Here is a 23,376-nt window from a genome sequence, read left to right on the forward strand (position 1 = left end):
CAAAATCCTATGGACATTGGCAAAGACGCTTTAATGACATTGCTTATTTGAGAAGATCATTGAAAAAGCTGAAAATACCAGTTATAAACATTGATCTATATCGAACTCATAGTCAAACTATTTTCTTAAAGAATCATTTATTTGATTAAAAGCTGAAAGAGCCCTGGCCAGTTTGGCTCAGCCGATAAGAGTGTCGGCCCATGGACTGGAGAGTCCCAGGTTTGATTCCCGGTAAGAGTACATACCTCAGTTGCAGTTTGTTCCTGGCCCTGGTTGGGGTTGTGTGGGTGGCAGCCAGTCGATGTGTCTCTCTCACATCAGTGCTTCTCTCTCTCTCTTCCTTCCTCTCTCCCTCCTGCTGTATCTGAATATGCATGCAAAAATGTCCTCGAGTGAGGATAAAACAAATTAAAAAAACCCCAAAACAATAAAATGCTGAAAGACCTGGCCTACCTTAGAATAATTTGGGGTAGGGGAAATGGGAGTGAGAGGTTTGTGATTGTTACAGAGCAGACTGTTCATATATTTGTTTAACTTTGGATCCGTGCAAATTGACCTGCGTGTAGACCCTATCAAAATTTGTAGTGATCTTCATCTTAATGTAGCAAAATTTTGGATTGTTCATAATATTTATGAACATTTCACTTGTATTGCATTATTTGCTATTTCTCTCACAAATGTATAATTTCTGATAAATCCTGATGATATATTTTCCATGTCGCCATGTTTTATTCTACCATATCTTAATTCAACTTAGTTTTTGTTTTTATCTTCACTTGAGGATATTTTTCTATTTATCTTCAGATAGAGTGGGAGGGAGAGAAAGGGAGAGAGAGAGAAACATCAATGTGAGAGGGACACATCGAATGGATGCCTATTGCACGACTCTGACCAGGGCCGGGGACGAACTGCAAGTGAGGTACGTGCCCTTGGCCAGAATTGAACTGGCAACTCATTGGTCTATGTGCGGAGGCTCTACCGCGGAGCCAAACCAGCCAGGGCTGAACTTAGTTTTTGAGTTGATGATGCATAGGGATTTGAAACACGGCCATTTTTTCCCAGTCTTAAGGGCATAGATTCTTAGGTCCCAGTAACATTCTAAATTTGGGTTTATGGACACATTTGTTTGATAAATTTCCCTATTCTCAAATAAGATGCTATAAAGGCAAGATTTGCAGCGTTCAGCTTCTTCAAGATATTTGGAAAAGTCAGGGTGTTCCATCACGTGAGAAGTATCCTTGCCAAAGTCAAGTTTAAATTCTCTGAGATACGCCCTGGCCGGTTTGGCTCAGCGGTTAGAGCATCGGCCTGCGGTCTGGAGAGACCCGGGTTCGGTTCCCGCTAAGGGCACGTACCTCGGTTGCAGTTTGTCCCCGGCCCTGGTTGGTCGAGCGGGTGGCAGCCACTCAATGTGTGGCTTTTACGTCGATGTTTCTCTCTCTCTTCCTCTCTCTCCCTCCCACTCTATCTGTACAAAAAATGGAAAAGTGTCCTCGGGTGAGGATAAATAAAATAAATAAAATAAATAAATAAATAAATTCTCTGAGATACTTTAGTGGCCTCTTGCATAGAACTGGATCTTAAGACAAACTCTGGTTATAGTTATTTGGCTTCCTGTTACAAATCCTCTCATTTTAATCACATGCAATCTATATAACATATATATCTTTTATTTAAAACTTTGAAAAAATTTTTCATCTGGAATTCTGAAGTTTATTACATCACTAGAGGAAGTTCAAGTACTGATTAAATACAGATAGTAAATTAAAGAAAAGCAATGGAGATGAAGAAACTCAGGTACATTGCTAAGATATATCCTAAGACCTTCATAGACCTTTGAATTGTCATTAACTCCTGAGCAAATAATTTTCCCCATTGAAAGCCATATGGTTCGAATAATAGTAAATGACAGCCTTAGTGCCTGCTATCAGCTTTACATGTATTAACTCATTTAGTTCTCACAGTAACTCCATGAAGCAAATATTATCATTATCTCTATTTTGCAGTTGAGGGAACTGAGGTACAGGAAGGTTAATTCATTTGCCCATAGCTGGTAAGCTGGGTGTTCTCACTTCAAAGTCCAAGATCTTAAGTACTAACTAAAAAGGTTAGTCCAGATCCTTTGTAGGGTCCATAAACTCAAGACTAATGCAAGTATTAAGCAATTAACCGAATACTTTTATTAAAACCCTGAACTGTAGTATATAACATTATTGCTGAAGTGACATTAGCCCAAAAAACAGCTCAGTGGCAGGATTGCTGATGATTGAGAGCTCAGGCTCTTGGGTTAGTCTGATGTGTCCCTAATATTGACTCTATTGCTTACAGATTGTGACCTTGGGCAAGTCACTTTAACCTTCCTTTCTATCTTAATTTTCACACATGGAAATAATGATAGTATCTACTTCATAGAGTAGTCTGCAGATTAAATGAAGTCATGCAGAAATATCAAGTCAGGTGACAACCATTTGGCAGTGTTTTTAGATTAACTGACTTCTATGAATATAATGGGAAGGAAGACGATATGGCTGAGGGTTCAGCTAGGTTATTCATGGGTTCAATGACTCATTATTATAACCAGGCTTTTTAGTGCTTACATTTTAGATACATCCCTCACAAAACTGCAAATTGTTACATATGAAGGACTCTTGGAATTGCTATTTAATAGTCTCAATCAGGAGATAAACAATTTGTACTTGCCAAAATCTGTGTTTGTGTTGAAGATGATTCTCTTAGCCAATGTTTATTATTTTTAAAAATCTTTTGCCACTAAAATTTATGTTCTGGTATAGATTAGATTTCCAGTTGAAATGCCTAAAGCAGTTTTAGTCCCTGGTGAACATTTATTCACAATTTTCACATTATTTTGTATGGTTGATTGATTTAGGGATTAACATTTTTGAATTGAAAGCTACCTACATGTTACTTTGTGACTTCTAATAATGTTTAAATGATTATTTTGAAAAGTTATAAAAACAGTTAAAGCCTAATTATTTAAGAAAATTGGTATTTTGCTACTCTTTTTTATTTTATCCTCACCTGAGGACATTTTTCCATTTTTTGTTCAGATAGAGTGGAAGGGAGAGAGAAACATCGATGTGAAAGGGACACACATCGAGTGGTTGCTACCCACATGACCCAACCAGGGCCTGGGACAAACCACAACCGAGGTACGTGCCCTTAGCAGGAACCAAACATGAGTCTCTCTGGACCACAGGCCAACACTCTAACTGCTGAGCCAAACCAGCCAGGGCATATTTTGCTACTCTTAATGATTGCTTAAAATTGGCCTACATGATGTCCATTTCTGAAATGGACTGGGTTGGGGTTAATCCTGATTGTTTTAATATATATGATGAACTTTAGTTAGGGCCCTTTTCATTTATGCTTTGGAACTAAAATGCTTAAAAGGATTATTAAAAAATGCCTAGCAGTCTTCCAGAGGAGTTTTCAAAACTGTTTCTCTAGTGGGAAATTTAATTGATGAAGGCACAGGACTTAAAAAATATGATATTGCAGGGTAACAGGTCTGTTGCATAATTGTAAATGTAATGAAGGTAAATGGAATAAAGGTAATTGTTGGGCAGTTTGGACACCAGGCCTTAATCTCAATTACTAAGAACCTTGGGGATATTATGTAGGTCTTTTTTTTAAACTCATCTTTATTGTTGAATGTATTACAGATGTCCCCACTTCTTTTCCCCCATTGACCCCCTCCTCCTCAGTCATGTCCCCTTCCTGCCTTCCCCACACTATTGTTGGTGTCCATTGGTTATGCACATATACATAGAAGTTTTTTGGTCTATCTCATCTCTCCCTCCCTCCCCCCTTCCCTTTGAGATTCTTCAGTCTAACAACCAATTTATATTTCTTAATTCCCTCAGTTTTTATCACCCATCCCCCTAGCCCTCACCCATCTGGCAAGCAACAAAGAGTTCTCTGTTATCTATGAGTCTGTTTCTGTTCTGCTTACTCATTTTGTTTATAAATTCAGTTGTTGATAGATGTGTATTAATTGCCGTTTTTGTTCTTCTTTTCCTTCAAGAAGACCCTTCAACATTTCATATAATACTGGTTTGGTGGTGATGAACTCCTTTAGCTTTTTCTTGTCTGGGAAACTCTTGATATGTCCATCGATTCTAAATGATAGTTTTGCAGGATAGAGTAATCTTGGTTGTAGGTCATTGTTTTTCATCACCTTGAATATATCTTGCCACTCCTTTCTGGCCTGCAAAGTTTCTTTTGAGAAATCAGTGGCCTGCAGTGTTTCTTTTGAGAAATCAGCTGACAGTTTTATGGGAACTCCTTTGTAGGCAACAAACTACTTTTCTCCTGCTGCCTTTAAGATTCTCTCTCTGTATTTAACCTTTGGCATTTTGATGATGATGTGTCTTGGTGTGGTCCTCTTTGGGTTCATCTTGTTTGGGACTCTGTGCTTCCTGTACTTGTGTGTTTTTTTTCTTCACCAAGTTAGGGAATTTTTCTGTCATTATTGTTTCAAATAGGTTTTCAATTTCTTGTTCTCTCTCTTCTCCTTCTGGCACCCCTGTGATGTGAATGTTGGCATGCTTGAAGTTGTCCCAGAGGCTCTTTACACTATCCTCATTTTTTTTGGATTCTTTTTTCTTTTCTGATTGGGTGTTTTTTGCTTCCGTATATTCCAAATTGATGGTTTGCTTCTTGGCTTTACCTGATTTTTATCCACCACACGTGGGTGTAGGAACAGCCTGTTCACACCTCTGCCCCACCTACGAGTCTCGATGTCGCTGCTTCTTTAATTTCAGAGTTGTAGGACTTCCATTCAGTTGTATTTCAGCAGTTCTGAATCATGGTTATGTTGTGGTTTAGTTGTAATTTTGATGTGGTTTTGGGAGGAGGCGAAACCGCGTTTACCTATGCTGCTGTCTTGACCGGAAGTTATGCTTTACTCATTACTTCTGTAAAAAGGGCCTACTATATGCCCCCTTGATAATTTATGTAAGGAATATAGATGACTTGAGCTTCAAGCCCCTTTATAAAAAGGCTCAATGAAAATCAAGCTTATAGCTATAAAAAAGTTGCTGTTGCTGCTGTTTGTGATAATAATATTACCACCATTATCAGATTTTAGTCTCTGGGAAGAGGTGGTAACTTTTTAGACAAAAAATTTTCCTAGGCTATGAAATAGTAATTTACATGTTTGAAAGCCCCAGGAATGAGAATTATGTATTTTTTTTTTAATTTTAAGAAAAAAAGATTATCAGAGTTAAATAGGTTGGATGTAGAGAACAATATTTTGTTCATGTTATTTAAAGTATCATGACATTAGAGCCTTTTAGTTTTTTTTCTGATAATTAAGTTTTCTTTTTCCTCGAGGATTGTGACAAAGAGAAAGACTTTGGTTCTCTCAGAAAATTTATTCTTTCTGTAGAGCTTCTTCAGTTGGCTATAAGATAATAATAGTTCAATGCCCTCTTCATTTGTCTACCAAGGCTATATATAACCTCTTTGTCATAAACTGTATCTTTTTTATTTTTATTTTTTTGTAACACACGGCCTAATGCAGAAACTAATGTGTAATAGCCACTCCATACATGTTTAAACCACACAGTCCTATGAGTGATGGGTGGGCATTCTAGAGGAGTACTTGAATATGAAAAAGCATGAAATAAGCATCTTTGAGATGGAAAGTTTTCATAGGGAATGGTGAGAGGAAAGACTGAAGAAAAGATTGAGCTTGATTTTAAAGTCCTTGGTATAGATACCAATTTTTTTTTTTTTAATGTTCTTTGTGTCTCACACAGAAACTTATCATTCTATTATGACAAAGGAAAAAAATCCATTTTGTAGGCTTTGGGAATTAAACAAGTGCTATTCCATTATTTACTGCTTCTCTTTCTCTAAATGCATTCCTGTCTACATACCGAAGTCTGAACATTTCTGTCAGCAGTTGTGGACAGACACTTGACTGTGAGGTCCTGCAGATGGAACCATAGAGAACATGTTTATTGTATCAGGGGCATATTTTTAACTGAACTATTAATGATGTTAGCAAACCCTTAAAGAAGTCATAGTCAACTTTGAATGCTTCTTAAGAATATCAAAATTTTGATATTAATGGAGAATGGAAAATTCCTTTTGGAGATAAACTTTTATTTGTGTTTTAAATAAGGAATTTATTTCTCAAAGGCACAAATAAGGTAAGAAATTTGACCTCATGTGGAAAAAAGTTTTACTCTCTGGAGACCTGAGTTTAATTTTCTGTCTTAAATCTTCATATTCTAATATGTTTGGCGTTTTCAACCTTTGTCCATATCACAAAACCATCAGACAGTCTGATATTTAGGGTTAGGTTCCCTAGAGTGATTCCAGACTAAAGTTTTTGTGATAAATAAAATATTATGAAACAGAGCAGCAAAGAAGAAATTAGTGTAGCTATTACCTAATTTGAAGTGAAACTTTGACATGTCATATTTGACCTTTGGATTACTTATTTTTAAAGGAAAATGATACCTCCCTGCACCCTCAATTTGAAGGATACAGCTAATGAAGACTTTTGTGTGTATTTCATCACATTTTTATTTTTTTAATCAGAACCTTTTACATTCTTTACAGTTATTTAGATCCTAATTCTAAGGTTCAGGGATAGTTGAAAAAACTGACTACAGATCACATGTATGATACTAATGTTTACAATGATGTTTTTTGTTTGTTTTTTTTACTACTATGTTTCAGTTTAAATAATACTATTTTTTAAAAATTTTTCTTTATTGATTTTTTTTAGAGAGAGGAAGGGAGAGGGAGAGAGAAATGAAAACATTGATGAGCGAGAACATCAACTGGCCGCCTCTTGCATGCCCCCCAGTGGGGTCTGGGCCTACAACCTGGGCATGTGCCCTAACTGGGAATTGAACCGGTGACCTCCTGGTGCATGGGTCAAAGCTCAACCACTGACCCACACTGTCCAGACCTAAATAATATTATTGAGTCCTTTATTTTTTTATGAAAGGTAAAGACTGTCCATCTCTTTCTTCCCAGTTCTTGATTTTGGTTAATTGTATTACTCCTTTTTTAAAAAAAAATAATTTTTAAATCACAGTTGATATATAGTATCACATTAGTTTCAGGTGTACAATATAATGATTATGAAGTGATCACCCTAATAATTATAGTACCTGTTTGGCACCATACAATATTACAGTATTATTGACTATATTTCCTGTGCTGTACTTTATATCCCTATGACTATTTTTACAATTGGCAATAATTCTTAATGGTTTTTTATTTTTAAAGTTCAGTTTTCTAATAAAGTCATAAAAACAGTATTTAAAAATGTTTCTTGCACCCCCTGCTTGCTACATTGTGGCACTTCCTAAATAAAGATACCATCTTCAGATACTGTTCAATAATACTTTAGGTATACATACTATTTCTCTGTGGAGTTCTTTTTATTTAGAAATATTTTATTTGCATCCAATATATAAAGTTGGATTGAAAATTTACTTGAAGGCAATTTGCTTTGTAATTTGTCAATTGACAGTACAGTGCTTATCCTTCCAGGCAATACAATGATATATTTACTGAAGATAAATTAATTGTCATAACCTTTTTACTGATACTTCAGGTGAAATTCAGTGAGGGAGAGGCATCTCCCTAAATGTACCTGTTTTATTGTAACTAATGCCACTATGAATATCTTTGTGCATAAACCTGTGTGCATATTTATTGTATGCTAACTACAAAGTTTGCAATATTTATAAAATTTTAAGAAGAGTACTTTGAATCTTGAAAGATATTCTCTGAGGAGGGTTTGGGAGTGATAAGGACCTAAAAGTTGTAATAGCCACAAGGATAGCAATCTTGATTATTTGGCTCACCAGTGTGATTCAAGCCATGATCTGGAGTACATTAATGACACCTCTTAGGGGCCTTTTGTTTGGGAATACAGTAATTATTTAAGAGAAGCATAATTGTTTAGTTAGTGCCATATGCAGTGACAGCCACTGAATTTCAATTTTTTTTTTTTTTTATCCTCACCCGAGGACATTTTTCCATTTTTTGTTCAGATAGAGCGGGAGGGAGAGAGAGAAACATCGATATGAAGGGACATATCGAGTGGTTGCCACCCGCACGACCAACCAGGGCCGGGGACAAACTGCAACCGAGGTACGTGCCCTTAGCGGACCGACGCTCCAACCGCTGAGCCAAACCGGCCAGGGCTAAATTTCAATTTTTTAAGAATAAAATTTAAAGATGCTGAACTGAGCAAAAATCATTTCCTAAATGACAAATTAAGGTAAGTGACAGAGAATTTAGGGCCATTGTTTATAAACATTGAGCAGATTTTAAGTGGGATTCTGTCCTAATTTAAAGATAAAGTTACCTCTTTTAAATAAAAACATGTCTTCCTGTTATGTGTGCACCCTTCATTCTGTATTTTTAATAACTTTATTGCAATTACATGTGTTTCCATAGTGCTTCATGTTCTTCAGTTTCACACTGTGTTGTAATAATGGTTTTTACCTGTTTGTTTACCCCACTGGTCACTGGTTGTTCAGTGCTCATGGATGGGTCTATGGGTGGGTTGGTGAAAAAATGGATATTGAATATAACAGGACTGAGAGTAGAATCTCACCCATGGCCTTTAATATTTCTTTGATTTCTACAATAATTTATCACTCTTATATGTCTTTAGGTGTATTTTTTGGGAGAAAACACACACACACACACACACACAGATGTTTTAAGTACTAATAACTAATTTTATTTTATTTTATTTTTTTGGTACGTGCCCCTAGCAGGAACCGAACCCGGGACTCTCTGATCCACAGGCCGTTGCTCCGACCGCTGAGCCAAAACGGCCAGGGCACTAATTTTATTTTCTAATAAGACATTATTCATCCAAAGAAATATAGTATTCTGAATCAGTTGAAAGTCTTAATCACAGGCTGTCTTAAAAGAATTATAGCTTGTTAGTCACACACTTACTGTTACATAGTCCTAAAAACTGATGATTTACTTTTCTAAGTTAAAGTCCTGTGGTTCTAAATCTTTATGGTCCTTGTATAACAAAGATGTAAAATCTACTAGTACATGCTAACATTATGATATTAGTCTGATGATTAATGCATGTATCTGCATAAGTAAGCAAAGTTAAGTGCTTTAAGACAATTTAATTTTATAGCATTTCTCTCTACAGTAATGTTAACTGTATTAATTTCCCTGTCAGTCCTTTATGGCAGTGTAAAAGCAATTTTGTGAATTAACACAAAATCAATATTAACACAGACCCTAATTAAAAAGTTAAAGCTCTTTGTATATTATACTGTAGAGCTTCAGTTTAGCTTGTCATATATAAGGTTATTGTAAGATATATTTCAGAGTAAAAGAAAGTAGTTTTATTTCTAACTATATCTTCTACCTTTAGAAGTAAGCTTATAGAATCTGTTTAGACTTCTTGAAATTATTGTAGAAGTTATGAACTAGCTGATTTTGGCACATACCTTGGTTTAATAAATGAAGAAACTTGGGCCCAGAGAGATTAGGCAAAATTTTCCAAAGTCCTTGTGCCTGGGCTACATTTCCTGGTTAATCACCCAGAGTTTTTCCATGTTGCTTCCCACGTAGAAGATAGAGAATACAATTATCTTGTCAAATGGCCAGGAAGGGTGTTTTGCTGAATTAATTAGCTTATAGATGTAGTGTCTCTGAACTATGTGTAACATTTTCATATTTGTCTTCATTGCAGAATGCAAAGTATGGCGAAATCCACTAAATTTATTTCGGGGAGCTGAATATAATCGGTAAGCATTTTGACAGCTTGGGGAACAAATGAGTAGTTCTAAGAGCAGAGACAAAAGCAAATGTTTTTGCTGGTTCATTTAGGGGTCATTTTAAGAGTCTATTTAATGCTTCTATATTTTGATACAGTTCTCAGATGTTTTTATTTTTCTGTTTTATAAATATTTTAGCATTGAAATTGGGATAATGTACAAAATATGTCGTTTTTGGAAATTTTCTATTATAGTTACTGTTTTCATTATATATTATACAATCAAAATATTTTGAAGCTTACATGGAATATGGTTGTAAGGATGCCACAGAAGTTATATTGAAATTTAATTTATCAGAGTAATTATGGAAACGAGAATTGTCATAGCTTTGGAGAAATATCTGCTTATAATACTAATTAGGGAAGGTTTTTATTAGCTAGTGCTAGAAAAATTTTAACACACAAATATATAGGAAAATGATTATTTCTTTCCTGCTGATGTATTTCCTAAAGGAAGAATAAGATGACTTAAAAAAATGTGGGTTTTTTTGCCTGGCTGGTGTGGCTCAGTGGATTGAGCATTGTCCCATTGACTGAGAGGTCCCGGTTAGATTCCCTATCAGGGCACAAGCCTGGGTTTTGGGCTTGATGCCTGGTAAGGGGAGTGCAGGAGGCAGCCGATTGATGTATCTCTCTCATATTGATATTTCTATCTCTCTCTTCCTTCCTCTCTCTCTCTAATATATTTAGCAAAGCTGTTCTAGTACTTAGTTAATGATTTATATTTCAGTTCCTGCGTAGCTTAGTATTTTGTAGGTCATGCTTTTCTCTCTCAAATGTGTCTGATGATGTTATTTTCCCTTAACAGGTACACTTGGGTGACAGGACGGGAACCTCTGACTTACTATGACATGAATCTCTCTGCCCAGGACCACCAGACATTCTTTACTTGTGACTCGGACCATCTGCGTCCTGCAGATGCAAGTATGGAAAATCCTTTCATTAGTTCTGAGTGAGAGGGCTTTTCAATCTGCTTTAAGTAGTTAGCTTATTCCTTTTAGAATATCTGCTCTATAATGACCAGGGACTTCTGGTCAAGATGGTTGCATAGTTAAACACGGTATCATGGCCTCCCACAACCACATCAAAATTACAACTAAACTTCAAAACAACCACTGTTCAGAACTGCCTGAAATCTAGTTGAATGGAAGTCCTACAACTAGGGAATTAAAGAAGAAGCTATATTGAGACTTGGGAGGAGGGGTGGAGACACATAGAACGGGCTGGTTCTGCATCCATGTGTGGCAGATAAAAGTTGGGAGGGATATGTTGGCTGTAGAGGTCCCCTGTGAGGAGCGAGGGGTTCCAGCCCCATAGGAGGCCCCCAGCGCAGGGTTTCAGTGCCAGGAAGAGAAGTCCCTATGACTTCTGGCTATAAAATCCAGCAGCGATTAAAGCTGATGGAGACAGAGGGCTGCTGGAGCCCCAGGAAGTTTCTCTTAGAGGGCCCACACACAGACTTACTCAGACTCCCACTGAACTCCCGTGCTGGGGCAGCAGCTCAGAAGGCACCAGACATTTCTTGGGAGGAACTAAATTGTCTAGCATTGAGGTGAGAGTTGGGGGCAGCTTTCTGCCAGAAAAAAAGTGCTGGTAGAGGCTATTAATTTTTTGAGCCCTTTTCCCACAGAGCTGGCAGGTGGGTGCCATATCTGAGACTCCATCAACCTGGCTCACATTGTTTGCCCCATCCTGGTGATTTCCTGAGACACTACTCTACCCAGCTTTCAGGCCCACTCAAGCTGTTTCCAGTGGCTTTTTCATATAAATAACCTGTCTTGGCTCATGCTTCATATTTTCCTAAAATCTCTCAAACTAGCAGTATCTGGCCTCAGCATGCCCCATACCTCTCAATAAGTGGCCCCAGGCCTGGCACTACCAACAGCTGGCCTTGGTTTACAGCATGGCCTCAAGGGGCATCTCCAAGGCCAACACAAGTAGCAGCCATCTACAAATCGCTTTGTAGCTCATGTGGGGTTGCCCCAGGCAGAACATAGGCATCAGCTGACCTTGACTTGCACCTCCTGGAAGGCCCCAGTGGACTCCTTCAGATCATGTCGAAGTACCATCATCTAACCACTTCCATAAGTAACACATTCAAAGGGCAGACTCAATGGGCACCAAAGCCTTGCTGAAGGAAGTCTTGCTCAGTGGGGTGGGTCTCTGCACAGCTGATCCTCCACAGTGGTCATAGGTCGGTGGTAGGTGGTTGCAGACAGTCCTTGTAGCTGATTGGCCTGGGGACAAATCCCTCCCATTGGCATGCCAACAGCAATCAAGGCTCAACTATAAGAGGAGGGTGTACACAGCCCATATGGGGGGCACACCTCAAGTAACCAGCTTGGGTGATTGGGGAGGCAGTGCCATTGGACCCTACAGAACACCTACTACATTGGGCCACTCCACCAAGCCTGGAAGACATCTAATACATAGAAACAAATATAGGGAGGCTGCCAAAATGAGGAGACAAAGAACCATGTCCTAGATGAAAGAATAGAACAAAACTCCAGAAAAAGAACAACAAAATGGCCCTGGCCGGTTTGGCTCAGCGGTTAGAGCGTCGGCCTGCGGTCCGGAGAGACCCGGGTTCGGTTCCCGCTAAGGGCACGTACTTCGGTTGCAGTTTGTCCCCGGCCCTGGTTGGTCGTGCAGGTGGCAGCCACTCGATGTGTCCCTTCATGTCGATGTTTCTCTCTCTCTCCCTTCCTCTCTCTCCCTACCACTCTATCTGTACAAAAAATGGAAAAGTATCCTCGGGTGAGGATTTAAAAAAAAAAAAAAAAAGAACAACAAAATGGAGACAAGCAATCTGTTAGATGCAGAGTTCAAAACATTGGTTATAAGGATGCTCACTGAACTTAAAGGAAGAGTAAATGAACTTCAGCAAAGTGATAAGAAACAGTAAAAATGAAACAGGAAACATAAAAAAGAACCAGTCAAAAATGAAGACTACATTAACTGAAATGAGGAATAAATTACAGGGAATCAACAGCAGGGTAGATGAAGCCAATGATCAAATCAAAGATTTGGAAGATGAGGAATCAAAAGACAACCAATCAGAACAGCAAAAAGAAAAAAGAATCCAAAAAAATGAGAATAGTGTAAAGAGCCTCTGGGACAACATCAAGCATACCTACATTTGTACATGGGGGTGCCAGAAGGAGAAGAGAGAGAGCAAGAAATTGAAAATCTACTTGAAAAAATAATGACAGAAAACTTCCCTAGCTTGGTGAAGGAAATAGACATATATGCCCAGGAAGTACAGAGTCCCAAAAAAGATGAACCTAAAGAGGTCCTCAGCAAGACACATTATAATTAAAATGCAAAAGGTTAAAGACAAAGAGAGAATCTTAAAAGCAAGAGAAAATCAGTTAACTCTAAGGGAATTCCCATAAGACTGTCAGCTGATTTCTCAACAGAAACCTTGCAGGCCAGAAGAGATTGGCAAGAAATATTCAAAATGATGAAAAGCAAGGACTTAAACCAAGATTACTCTACTCAGCAAAGCTATCATTCAGAATTGAAGAACAGATAAAGAGCTTCTCACACAAGAAAAAGCTAAAGGAGTTCGTTACATGAAATATTGAAGAGTCTTCTTTAAGAAGAAGTAGAAGCCTGGGTTAGTGTGGTTCAGTTGGTTGGAGCATTGCCCCTTGCACCAAAGGGCTTCAGGTTCGATTCCCAGTCAGGGCACATACTCAGGTTGCAGGTGTGATACCTGGTCAATCTTGTATGGGAGGCAAGCAGTCAGTGTTTCTCACATCAATGATTTTCTCTCCCTCTCCCTTCCTCTGTCTCTAAAAGTATAGTAAAAATCATGTCCTCAGTTGAGGATTAAAAAAAATTTAAAAGCCCTGGCCAGTTTGGCTCAGTGGTTAGAGAGTCAGCCCACGAACCCAAGATTCACATTTTTTATTCCAGTCAAGGGCACATATCTTGGTTGCGGTTTGGTCCCCAGCCCTGGTTGGGGTTGTGTGGGGAGGCAGTCAATCGATGTCTCTCTCTCACATCGATGTTTCTCTCTCTCTCCCTCCATCCCACTCATATCTGAAGATAAATGGGGAAAATATTCTCGAGTGAGGATTAAAAAAAATAAGAAGAAGCAAAAAATGTGAACAGTAAAATGGCAATACATACATATCTATCAACAATTGAATCTTAAAAATAAAATAAGCAGAAGAGAGAGACTCATAGATACAGAGAACATTTTATGGTTGCCAGATGGTAGGAGGTTGGGGGATGGGATGTTGGGGGTGAAGAGATTAAGAAGTACACATTGGTTGTTACAGAATAGTTATGGGGATGTAAAGTACAGCATAGGGAATATAATCAATGATATTATAATAAGGGAATATAGTCAGTGATATTGTAATAACTATGTTGTATGATGTCAGATGGGTGTGAGGTTTATCAGATGGTCACTTAGTAAGTTATGTAATGTCTAATCACTGGGCATACACCTAAAACTAATATAATAATATATGTCAACTCTAGTTGAAAAATAAAAAAATGATTTAATATAAAAAACCCCAACAAATAAAAATTAAATTGGAGATTGACTAGTGGAACCCAGAATTCTGATACCTAAATACAGTTCTTCCTCGCCACTTCATGCTTTGACTTTTGCGGCTTCACTCTATTGTGGTTTTTTCTTTTTTATCCTTACCCGAGGACATTTTTCCTTTTTTTTTTTTTTTTTTGTTCAGGTAGAGTGGGAGGGAGAGAGAGAGAGAAACATCGACGTGAAAGGAACACATCGAGTGGTTGCCACCCGCACAACCGACCAGGGCCAGGGACAAACTGCAACCGAGGTACACGCCCTTAGCGGGAACCGAACTGGGTCTCTCAGGACCGCAGGCCGACGCTCTAACCGCTGAGCCAAACCGGCCAGGGCTATTGTGGTTTTTTCAAATAGGGAGACAATTGTATAAAGAAAGAATCCTACTTTGCAGAAATTTATTTATCATGGTAAAGTCTATAAACCGCAATAAACGAGGGCTGACTGTAAAGTCTTTATCACAATAAAGTAGTGATATAGAAATGAGTCCCTTCATTATAATTTAAAATATTATTTTAAAAAAGATTTCAAAGTTGGATTTACATGTTTTGAAGATATATAACTCTTACATGAAGCTAATTAAATCCTTGGTTGAGATAGAATGAAAGGTCATGTTTTCTTAATGATATTCGAGTTAGTCATTGGGATTTAGTGAATCCAAATGATTAAAGAGTATATTATAGTGATTTATATGTTTATTTATTGGTTCATTAGAATTGAATGGGGGCATGGGCTTAGCTGTTGGAATCCATATTTGTTTTCCATCCTAGAAAAGACTTTGTTGAGCATGCATTTGACACTGCTTGAGTTATAAATATTCCTACTGATTTTTTATTTTATTTTATTCTCACCCGAGGTCATTTTTTTTTTTTGGTTCAGATACAGTGGGAGGGAGAGAGAGGAAGAGAGAGAGAGAGAGAAACATCGACGTGAAAGGGACACATCGAGTGGCTGCCACCCGCACAACCCAACCAGGACCGGGGACAAACTGCAACCGAGGTACATGCCCTTAGCGGGAACCGAGCCCGGGTTTCTCCGGACTGCAGGCCAATGCTCTAACCACTGAGTCAAACCGGCCAGGGCCTGATATTTTTTATATTACTAAACTTAAAGTAAATAGATGAAAAAAATCTTTAAGAAAAGGTATACTTACATATACCTAAGAAAGTAACTTAGAGGATACAAATTTATAGAACAAATTAAATAAGGAGATTGTAACTCTTTTTAAAATGGTACTTTTTGTCATGGTGGAACATCATAGTGAAATAAATGTTCCAAGCATTGAGCTTCCCACAATATACATCAAACTGCTCTGGTATATGAAAACTAGGTTTACAGCTATCACTATAAACAGGTACACATCTTAAGCAAAAGCCTAAAGTACTTTCATCTGACCCAACTGATAATTCTTCAAAAGATTTTAAAATCTTCTAATATCCAGAGCCTATAGTAGGTGTTTGGGCAAATGACCAATAGCAGTTATGTTGTATCTATGTAGAAGAAAGAGATTAGTAACAATGTCATCTGAAAATGTGTAAAATAATATATATTCTTTAACAACAAATGACATTAATGAGCAAAAGAAATATTAAATATCTGTTAGAGTGCCTCTTCTTGATTAAGAAATCTTAATCAAGATTGTAATATTATAGACAATGAAGTAGTCTATAAGATTTAGATCTGTAGTTTGTGAGGACAAGAAAGTTTTGATAGCAGCAACTGAAGGACAGTTGAAAAGCAAGTTAGAATGCATTTGTGTTACTTGGAGGTTTGGGCTGACCCTCTTGGTAGTGAAATATTTCCTTGTAATCCAAGCCTAAAACTACTAATTCAACTATAGTCCTGTACTGAGTCTTCCTAATTGTGTGTATTGATTGACTTGCTTTTTTTCTCTTTTTCTAAAATAGTAATGCAGAAAGCCTGGAGGGAGAGAAACCCCCAAGCTAGGATATCTGCAGCTCATGAAGCCTTAGAGATAAATGAGTAAGTGGGGAAAATATTGCTTTTAAAAAGGAAATTGTATTCTTTGCTGAATCTATTCAGTTGCATTGATGAGATACTGATATTAAACTATGCATTTGAACTTGAGGATTATTTTGGGGGGCATTGATTTATAAAAAATCTTTTTGTGAAGTTGATTTTAGTCATTTTAGAGAGCAGCTCAGTGGTTTGCTATAATGTTCAATTAAATCCTTCAAGGGCTATTCATGGGATATTGTAAGTATATAAAATAAATACAGTTCTTTACATATCTAAAACATTTTGACGTAAAATTTTACAGAAGGCTTGTTTCAGCCATCACATTTTCTAGATAGAACTTCTGCTAGTGGGAAAAACATAATAAAAACATAAGGTGAAAAAATTACACTTTAAAAATATTTCAAGATCAAGGGAAAGATAAGAGGAAATGCTGTGCTTTGTTGTTAAACATTCTGTGGGTTACCAAGGAAGACTGGGAAATCTTCTGGAGATCTTGGAAAATGAGAAAGATTCTTGAAGTTGGAATCATAAAAGCTCAGGGTTGGCAGAGATCTTAAAGATTGTTTACCTCAGCCACCCATCTGGTACTTGAATCACCTTTAACACTCCCTGCCTAATGGTCATTGTTAAACTGTTTATGTTTTTTTCTGAAGAAGGTTACAGAATTTTCTTCAGCTATCTTAGAAAAAATACTCACTTGAGAGATGGAAATCCTGCCATTATAACCTGTTGATCTCTGTGGTTTCTGGTTCTGTCATGCAAAATATTTATTTTCCAGTTTCTTTTCATCTACAGAATTGACGTACCTGCCTTCTGTGTGTCATCCATGTTTTTGATAAAAATATCAGGGTCAGGGATAGATCCCTGTGATATGACATATAGAAACCACCCTCCAGGTTCATGTCTTCATGAATCATCATCCTTTGGTATTGTTCAAATAATTACTAAGCCACCAGTTATACCATAATTCAGCCCATATTCCTCCATTTTGATTTTAAGAATGCCAGTTGTATCTATGGATCTTTAATGGATAGTAAATCTATTAGAGTAAATTAAGCTAGCACACACTGAATTGCTTAGTCTTAGTGAGTTTAAGCTAGCTCCAGTGTTCACTTTCTTTTTAAAATGCTTGGAGCCTATTCTTTAATAATCCATTACAATATCTTTCCAAATCAGTTCTGTAGTTTGGAAAGTCTGCCTTCTTTCCCTTTTTGAACATTTATACTACATGTATTATCTCATCTTCTAGTACCTCTCCATTCTTTGAGTCCTTAACTATTCACAGAGAGCAACTCCTTGGCCTGCCTATGTTTGTTGGCTTCCTGGGTTTTGCCCATCCCAGTATAGTAGTTCATTTAGGATAAACTGTAGTTCATTTATTTGCTATCTTAGATCTTTTTACCCATTTTAGAGTTTAATTTCTTCTCCCTTTTTTAGTCTGACAATCATTCTCCTTGATGGAGAAGCCAGGAACTAAATAGGAATTAGAAAGTATTGCTTTCTCTTTATCTGCTGCTACTAACCATAAACATTCCTTGTTTTAATGTTGTTGTGTTGTTTGTCTTTTTTGCTTATTTATTTTTGTAATAATTTTGGAGAAATTGGGTTGGTGTTAGGGCCTTAAACATAATTTAAAAACAGGGAATAGATGGTTGTCTTTAGCATTTTTTTGTTTTGTCTTTATTTTGTTTTGTAAGCTTAAGCTAATTTGGAATTTTAGCTCTCCTGACATTATTCTTATAAACTCATTTCACTCTTTTATAGTCCTTCACTACATGCCCTCTTTCCATCATTTTTTACATGTTCTTTAAAAATCTGACCTTGTAAGAGATCTCTGTGCAGCCACATTGGTTTCTTAATTGTCACCCCTCTTTTCTTTCTGAGAGGATCATAGTAATTGCAGTTACAGTTGAGCATTTGGACACTACCCAACCTTCTTAAATTATTTTCCTTCTGAGTCTCATGCCATTGAGTCATGCTTCTTTTCTTTAAAGTTCACCTTACCCTCTTTGATTACCTCAAACTCCAAAATGACATAGTAACTCTCTCTGAATGTTCCTATCGATTTTCATTTCACCAACTATTTTTTTCTTCTTGGTCAGAATTAGGTCCAGAGTTGAAGTTCCCCTAATTGCTTCCTCTACCATCTGGGAGATAAAATTGTTACCAAAGTAAGTCAAGAACCTGTTGGGTACCCTATGTCTAACCAAATGAGACTTCTAGCAGATATCTGGATGGTTGATACCCCCATCACCACAATTTCTTGCTTCTGTATGTGTATTGTGTTGTGACAAGGACGCATCATCTGTATCTTACATCGAGCTGAGCAGTCTGTTCTGTATTCCCCAATCATTAGCACTTCTATTGCTCTTTCTTTTCTCCTTCACTCATAAGCTCTTAGCATGTTTCTACCCCAGACTCATGAGTTTCTACATAGATGTATGTTTTCTTGGCCAATAGTGCTACTCTGCCTCTCCTCCTAAGATACTATTTGTAATATAAATGAACAAAGCAAGCAAGTTAGCCCCAACCTGTCTTGAGTTTCCAGCCCATCAACTATAATCTTAAAGCTGATTCCTCAGATACTGTATCTACCACTCAGTATTATAATCTCAATTTTCACTTCATTACCCTTGACCCATGTTTATATATCGGTATCTGAAGCCTTAAGAATTGCTTCCTGATGCCTGTCCCAGTTGTTTTCTCTAGTGAATTACTGGGCAGTTTCACCATCATTATTGTTCTTTCCAAGTCACATCTACTGCCCTCCATAGTAATTGGTTTATAGCTTTTTTTTTTTCCTGGGCATTTTCCTCCCTACCTCACTACATTCAGTTTAAACTCCACTGATCAGTCCTGCCTGAAACTGGATGGACTGGCTAGAGAACTTCCAAGACCCCTCCTCAAGGCTAAGATTAACTAGTGACCTAAAACATAAGTTCAGCCTCCTTTTCTTAGCTGGCCGTTGCATTTTATGAATAGTAAAAGTAACATTTGGTTTTACTTTCTGTTTACTTTCTCTCTTGTGGTCTGATGGAGGTTCTGCTAAGTAGGGAAATGACCACCAGAGAGACAGTGGAGAAGAAGGAAACCAAAAGGATCTGTGTAGATGAAGATCTGTGTGCTCTGCTGTGGCCTCAGCATTTCTCTATTACATTCCCTTTCTTTGGCAGTTGGATTGTTCTTATATGATTTAGAAGGTTTAAATTTCCAAGAGATCCCCTTGTTCATTAGTTAACTGCTTATTCTTTGTGGCTTCCTACCTTAGGGGGCTGTTGAAAGTATTAAATGAGACGATATATGTTGAGTGCCTGATACAGTGCTTAATATATACTAAGCAACAAGGGGTAGCTATTGTTGTTAAAGGCATGAGATTTAATGCTTGCTTGCTACTAAGGCTGAATCAAATTTTGAGCTCTTCATAAATAACACTGTCTGGAGGTTCTAGTGTTCTCTGACATAGAACATCAGTGGTAACTAATGAGATGTTGAAGCGCTGTTTCTTTCAATGAGTAACTTACTTGATTTACTGAGTCTGTGTTTGAGAATAGAGACTCTATATTTAGTAAACAGAAGTAAACTTATATACAGTACCTCTAACTTTGAGTGTTGGAAGGAGATATTTAATAATAGCTATTATTATCACCATCGTTAGTTGACATTTATTGAGTATGTACCACATGCTGGCTACCACACCGAGCACTTTACATGCATCACCTTACTTAACCTTCACAACAACATTGTGAACAAATAGATTCCATGTTGTTCTCCATCAGGGAGGCAGAGTAATAACTTACCCAAATGACACACTAATAAGGGGCAGAGTCCCCATGTGAGCCCCATGCTCCTAACACTATGCATCCTACTTCTTAAGCTAAAATACAGACATTTCTTTTGTACCATTATTTTGTGTCAACAACTACAAACAGGAGTGCATGAACCAGTTGGCCACTCTGCATGTTTTGTTGTTAACTCCTTGCCCTTCTGCATGCACTCCTACAGCTATTACAATGTCCTTGAATTTTTAATTGATGGTGGCTATTATCTGAATGGACAGGTGTGCAACTGCTTATATTCTCTTGGCTGAAGAGGAAGCAACAACCATTGCTGAAGCAGAAAAGCTGTTTAAACAGGCCCTGAAGGCTGGGGATGGCTGTTACCGGCGTTCTCAGCAGCTACAGCATCATGGATCCCAGTACGAAGCCCAACATAGTAAGGTTTCCTCCAGGTTGAGGTGTTGGGGATCAGAATTGTAACATGATTAATCAGAAAATTTTCAGGCCAGTTCAAAATATGATTCCCTTAGATGGGAATAAATACTGGTTTTTGCCTTTCTTTGTTCTTATATTTTCTTTCCCATAAGAGCATAATACATAATTAACTTGTAGCTTCAATACTGTTCAAATTAATGTTCAGATTGTCTTTTCTTAGGAATTAGATATTCCTAATTCCAAGAATAAATGATAATAATTTTTAGTGGTAACTTTTTTTCTCCCCAGAATTTTTTCATGTATCTGTTTATCAGTTGCTTCTCTGCCCCATAACTTTAAGTCCTAATGGGAAACAGGACTTAAATTAGTATTAATGTTATCAAAGGTTTTATTTTATGGGTCTTCTATAGCATGGGTTGAAATAGGACCATAAAGAATATAACAGTTGCCCTGGCCGGTTTGGCTCAGCGGTTAGAGTATCGGCCTGCGGTACGGAGAGACCCGGGTTCGGTTCCCGCTAAGGGCACATACTTCGGTTGCAGTTTGTCCCCAGCCCTGGTTGGTCGTGCGGGTGGCAGCCACTCGATGTGTCCCTTTCACGTCGATGTTTCTCTCTCTCTCTCCCTCCCACTCTATCTGTACAAAAAATGGAAAAATGTCCTCAGGTGAGGATAAAAAAAAAAAAAAAGAATATAACAGTTATTGGTGACTGTCTCAGTATTTAGCTCTTATTTAGAGAGAAAGAGCCATGAATTCCTAATTTATCTTCTTTTTACATGAAAAATAATGACTTCTTTTATTTAAGATAACTTTAAAATGAGACCTTTCACCTCAGTACACTGAACTGAGAGTCAGTGATGTTTTGGGGGAATGGTATAAAAACAGGACAACAAAATCATTTCTGGAATCCTCCCAGCCCCCTGACTTACCAGTTTCTTGGTTGTTTAAACAGAATTTTATCAATCCTCTTGAGAGGAAGTGTTTTCATCCTCCAATCTAACTTTGGGTTATTTCCTTAAAGTGGGATTTCTCTCACCTAATTTCTCCCTCCTGCCACTTGGAGAGTAAGAATGTATCTCTTTCATATTTGAGATTATAAAATTAAATGTTAGTGATATACTTGGATTTGTTGCAGAAACAAAGTGTATTACTCTCTGTGACTAAGGTGCAGCAAATCTTTTCATTATGGCCTGTGTATACATGAATAGGTCCACACAACCCATTAATACACATGATTTTATTTTTATTTTGCAGTAAGTATATGTAAATCAAGTCTCAAATTACTAAATATATCTTGATTTTAAAAATATGTATGACAAATTTTGAAGACATACTAGTAAAGGTCTATTTTGTGAACTAAATGAGGATTAATACATAAAATTACATAACCTATAACTTAAGAAATTTTCTTTGTTTCTTTTCTTCTGTAAATTAAATCTTTTAATCTATTTCCTAAATATATCAAACAAATATAATCACATCTTTAAAATAATTTGTAGGTACTTGGCAGATTTTCAGCACACATCTTGTTCTCATTGTTTAAAACTTGAAAAGTTAGGACTTTAGTCTTAACATCTTTTAATAGCTGCATATTATACATGAACTTAATCTATAACACGTGTATCATATTTTTCTCAAACATGGTAATTTTATTGAGGATTAAGCGTATGCATGTTCGCTCTGGTCTGGAAACAAAAACCAAAAGACATATAATTAAATAAAAGATTAAGATAAGAAGTTGTTAACGTACTTTTTAAGATCCATTTTGGTGACTATTATTACAACTATTTAGCTTGTCAGTGCTTTCTCTAACTCTAGGGTAGTTTTTCATTTTGTTGCATACTCTATTGTCATATCTGGAATGTATTACATTGCCATCTAAAATTGACTGCTTTGGGGACCTGGAGATGATTATGATGTCACTGATGTTTAGGGAAGAATAATATAAAACAGAAGTTCAAGATGAGGCTTCTCCAAACTTAATGTCAAGAAGGAAAAAAAAATAGTTCATCAGGATGCAACCTGAGATTCACCTCTTGCATCTTCTCCAAAAGCATGCACACTTGAAGAATGTGGAATTCTTGCTTGTAAACTACATCCAATGTGGGTATGTTCGTTTTCCCAGCACTTGCGGCAGATGATTTTATTTATCAACTATTCAACATCCTAACTCAAAATCATGGATTAGAGAATCAGTTACATGATTTGACCTTTGCAAGTCTAAGGACTTTGACTTTACTCTGTATGCATTCTGTTAACAAAGTTGTCACTGCTCCTGGATGTAAGGAAAAACTAAGGAGCAGTCTGTTTTCTCTTTAGTTTTACTTTAAGGGCATGGCAAATGGGCCTCTGTATTTCTTGCTGATAAGCTGAAAGCTTTTTTTTTTTTTTTTTGTAATTTTGGTGTTCTATATCTTTTTTTTTCAGGACGAGACACCAATGTCTTGGTCTACATCAAAAGAAGGCTAGCAATGTGTGCCAGAAGACTTGGAAGGACCAGGGAGGCAGTGAAAATGATGAGAGATGTGAGTTTAAATTTGTGTTTGAGAACAGTAGTGATGAACCTGACTTAGAGAAAGGGGAGTCCACTGAATGAGTATAGTAAAGAATACCAGTTGTGGTATGGTGATCCCATGGGCATTGGAGCCAGACTGTCTTGGGTCAGTTCTTGCTCCCAACATGCTAGATGGGTGATCTTGGGCAAGTTACTCAACTTCTCTATTCCCTGTTTCCTCATCTGTAAAATTAGGACAATAATAATAATAACAATAATTATTATTATTAAATGGGATAATACATGCAAAGTTTTTAATAGA

The 23,376-nt window shown here is 37.2% G+C and overlaps 1 protein-coding gene across 9 annotated transcripts in view; it reads left to right on the forward strand.

Moving 5' to 3' along the window:
- Positions 1-23,376, forward strand: part of ST7 (suppression of tumorigenicity 7) — a 357,848-nt gene that overhangs the window by 201,346 nt on the left and 133,126 nt on the right. For 6 of the 9 annotated variants that reach the window (XR_004957295.1, XM_036246192.1, XM_036246193.1 and 3 more), the window contains exons 4-9: positions 9,728-9,782; positions 10,620-10,735; positions 16,277-16,352; positions 18,452-18,520; positions 20,407-20,561; positions 22,988-23,085. Coding sequence is in view for 8 of the 9 variants with exons in the window: in XM_036246192.1 (XP_036102085.1) it covers positions 9,728-9,782; positions 10,620-10,735; positions 16,277-16,352; positions 18,452-18,520; positions 20,407-20,561; positions 22,988-23,085 (569 nt within the window). In the remaining variant the exon portion in view is untranslated. The remainder of the gene's footprint in view (positions 1-9,727; positions 9,783-10,619; positions 10,736-16,276; positions 16,353-18,451; positions 18,521-20,406; positions 20,562-22,987; positions 23,086-23,376) is intronic. The other 3 variants (XM_036246196.1, XM_036246194.1, XM_036246199.1) reach the window with 1 other exon arrangement.

This window comes from Molossus molossus, unplaced genomic scaffold, assembly GCF_014108415.1.
Source record: "Molossus molossus isolate mMolMol1 unplaced genomic scaffold, mMolMol1.p scaffold_m16_p_7, whole genome shotgun sequence".
Lineage (NCBI taxonomy): Eukaryota > Metazoa > Chordata > Mammalia > Chiroptera > Molossidae > Molossus > Molossus molossus.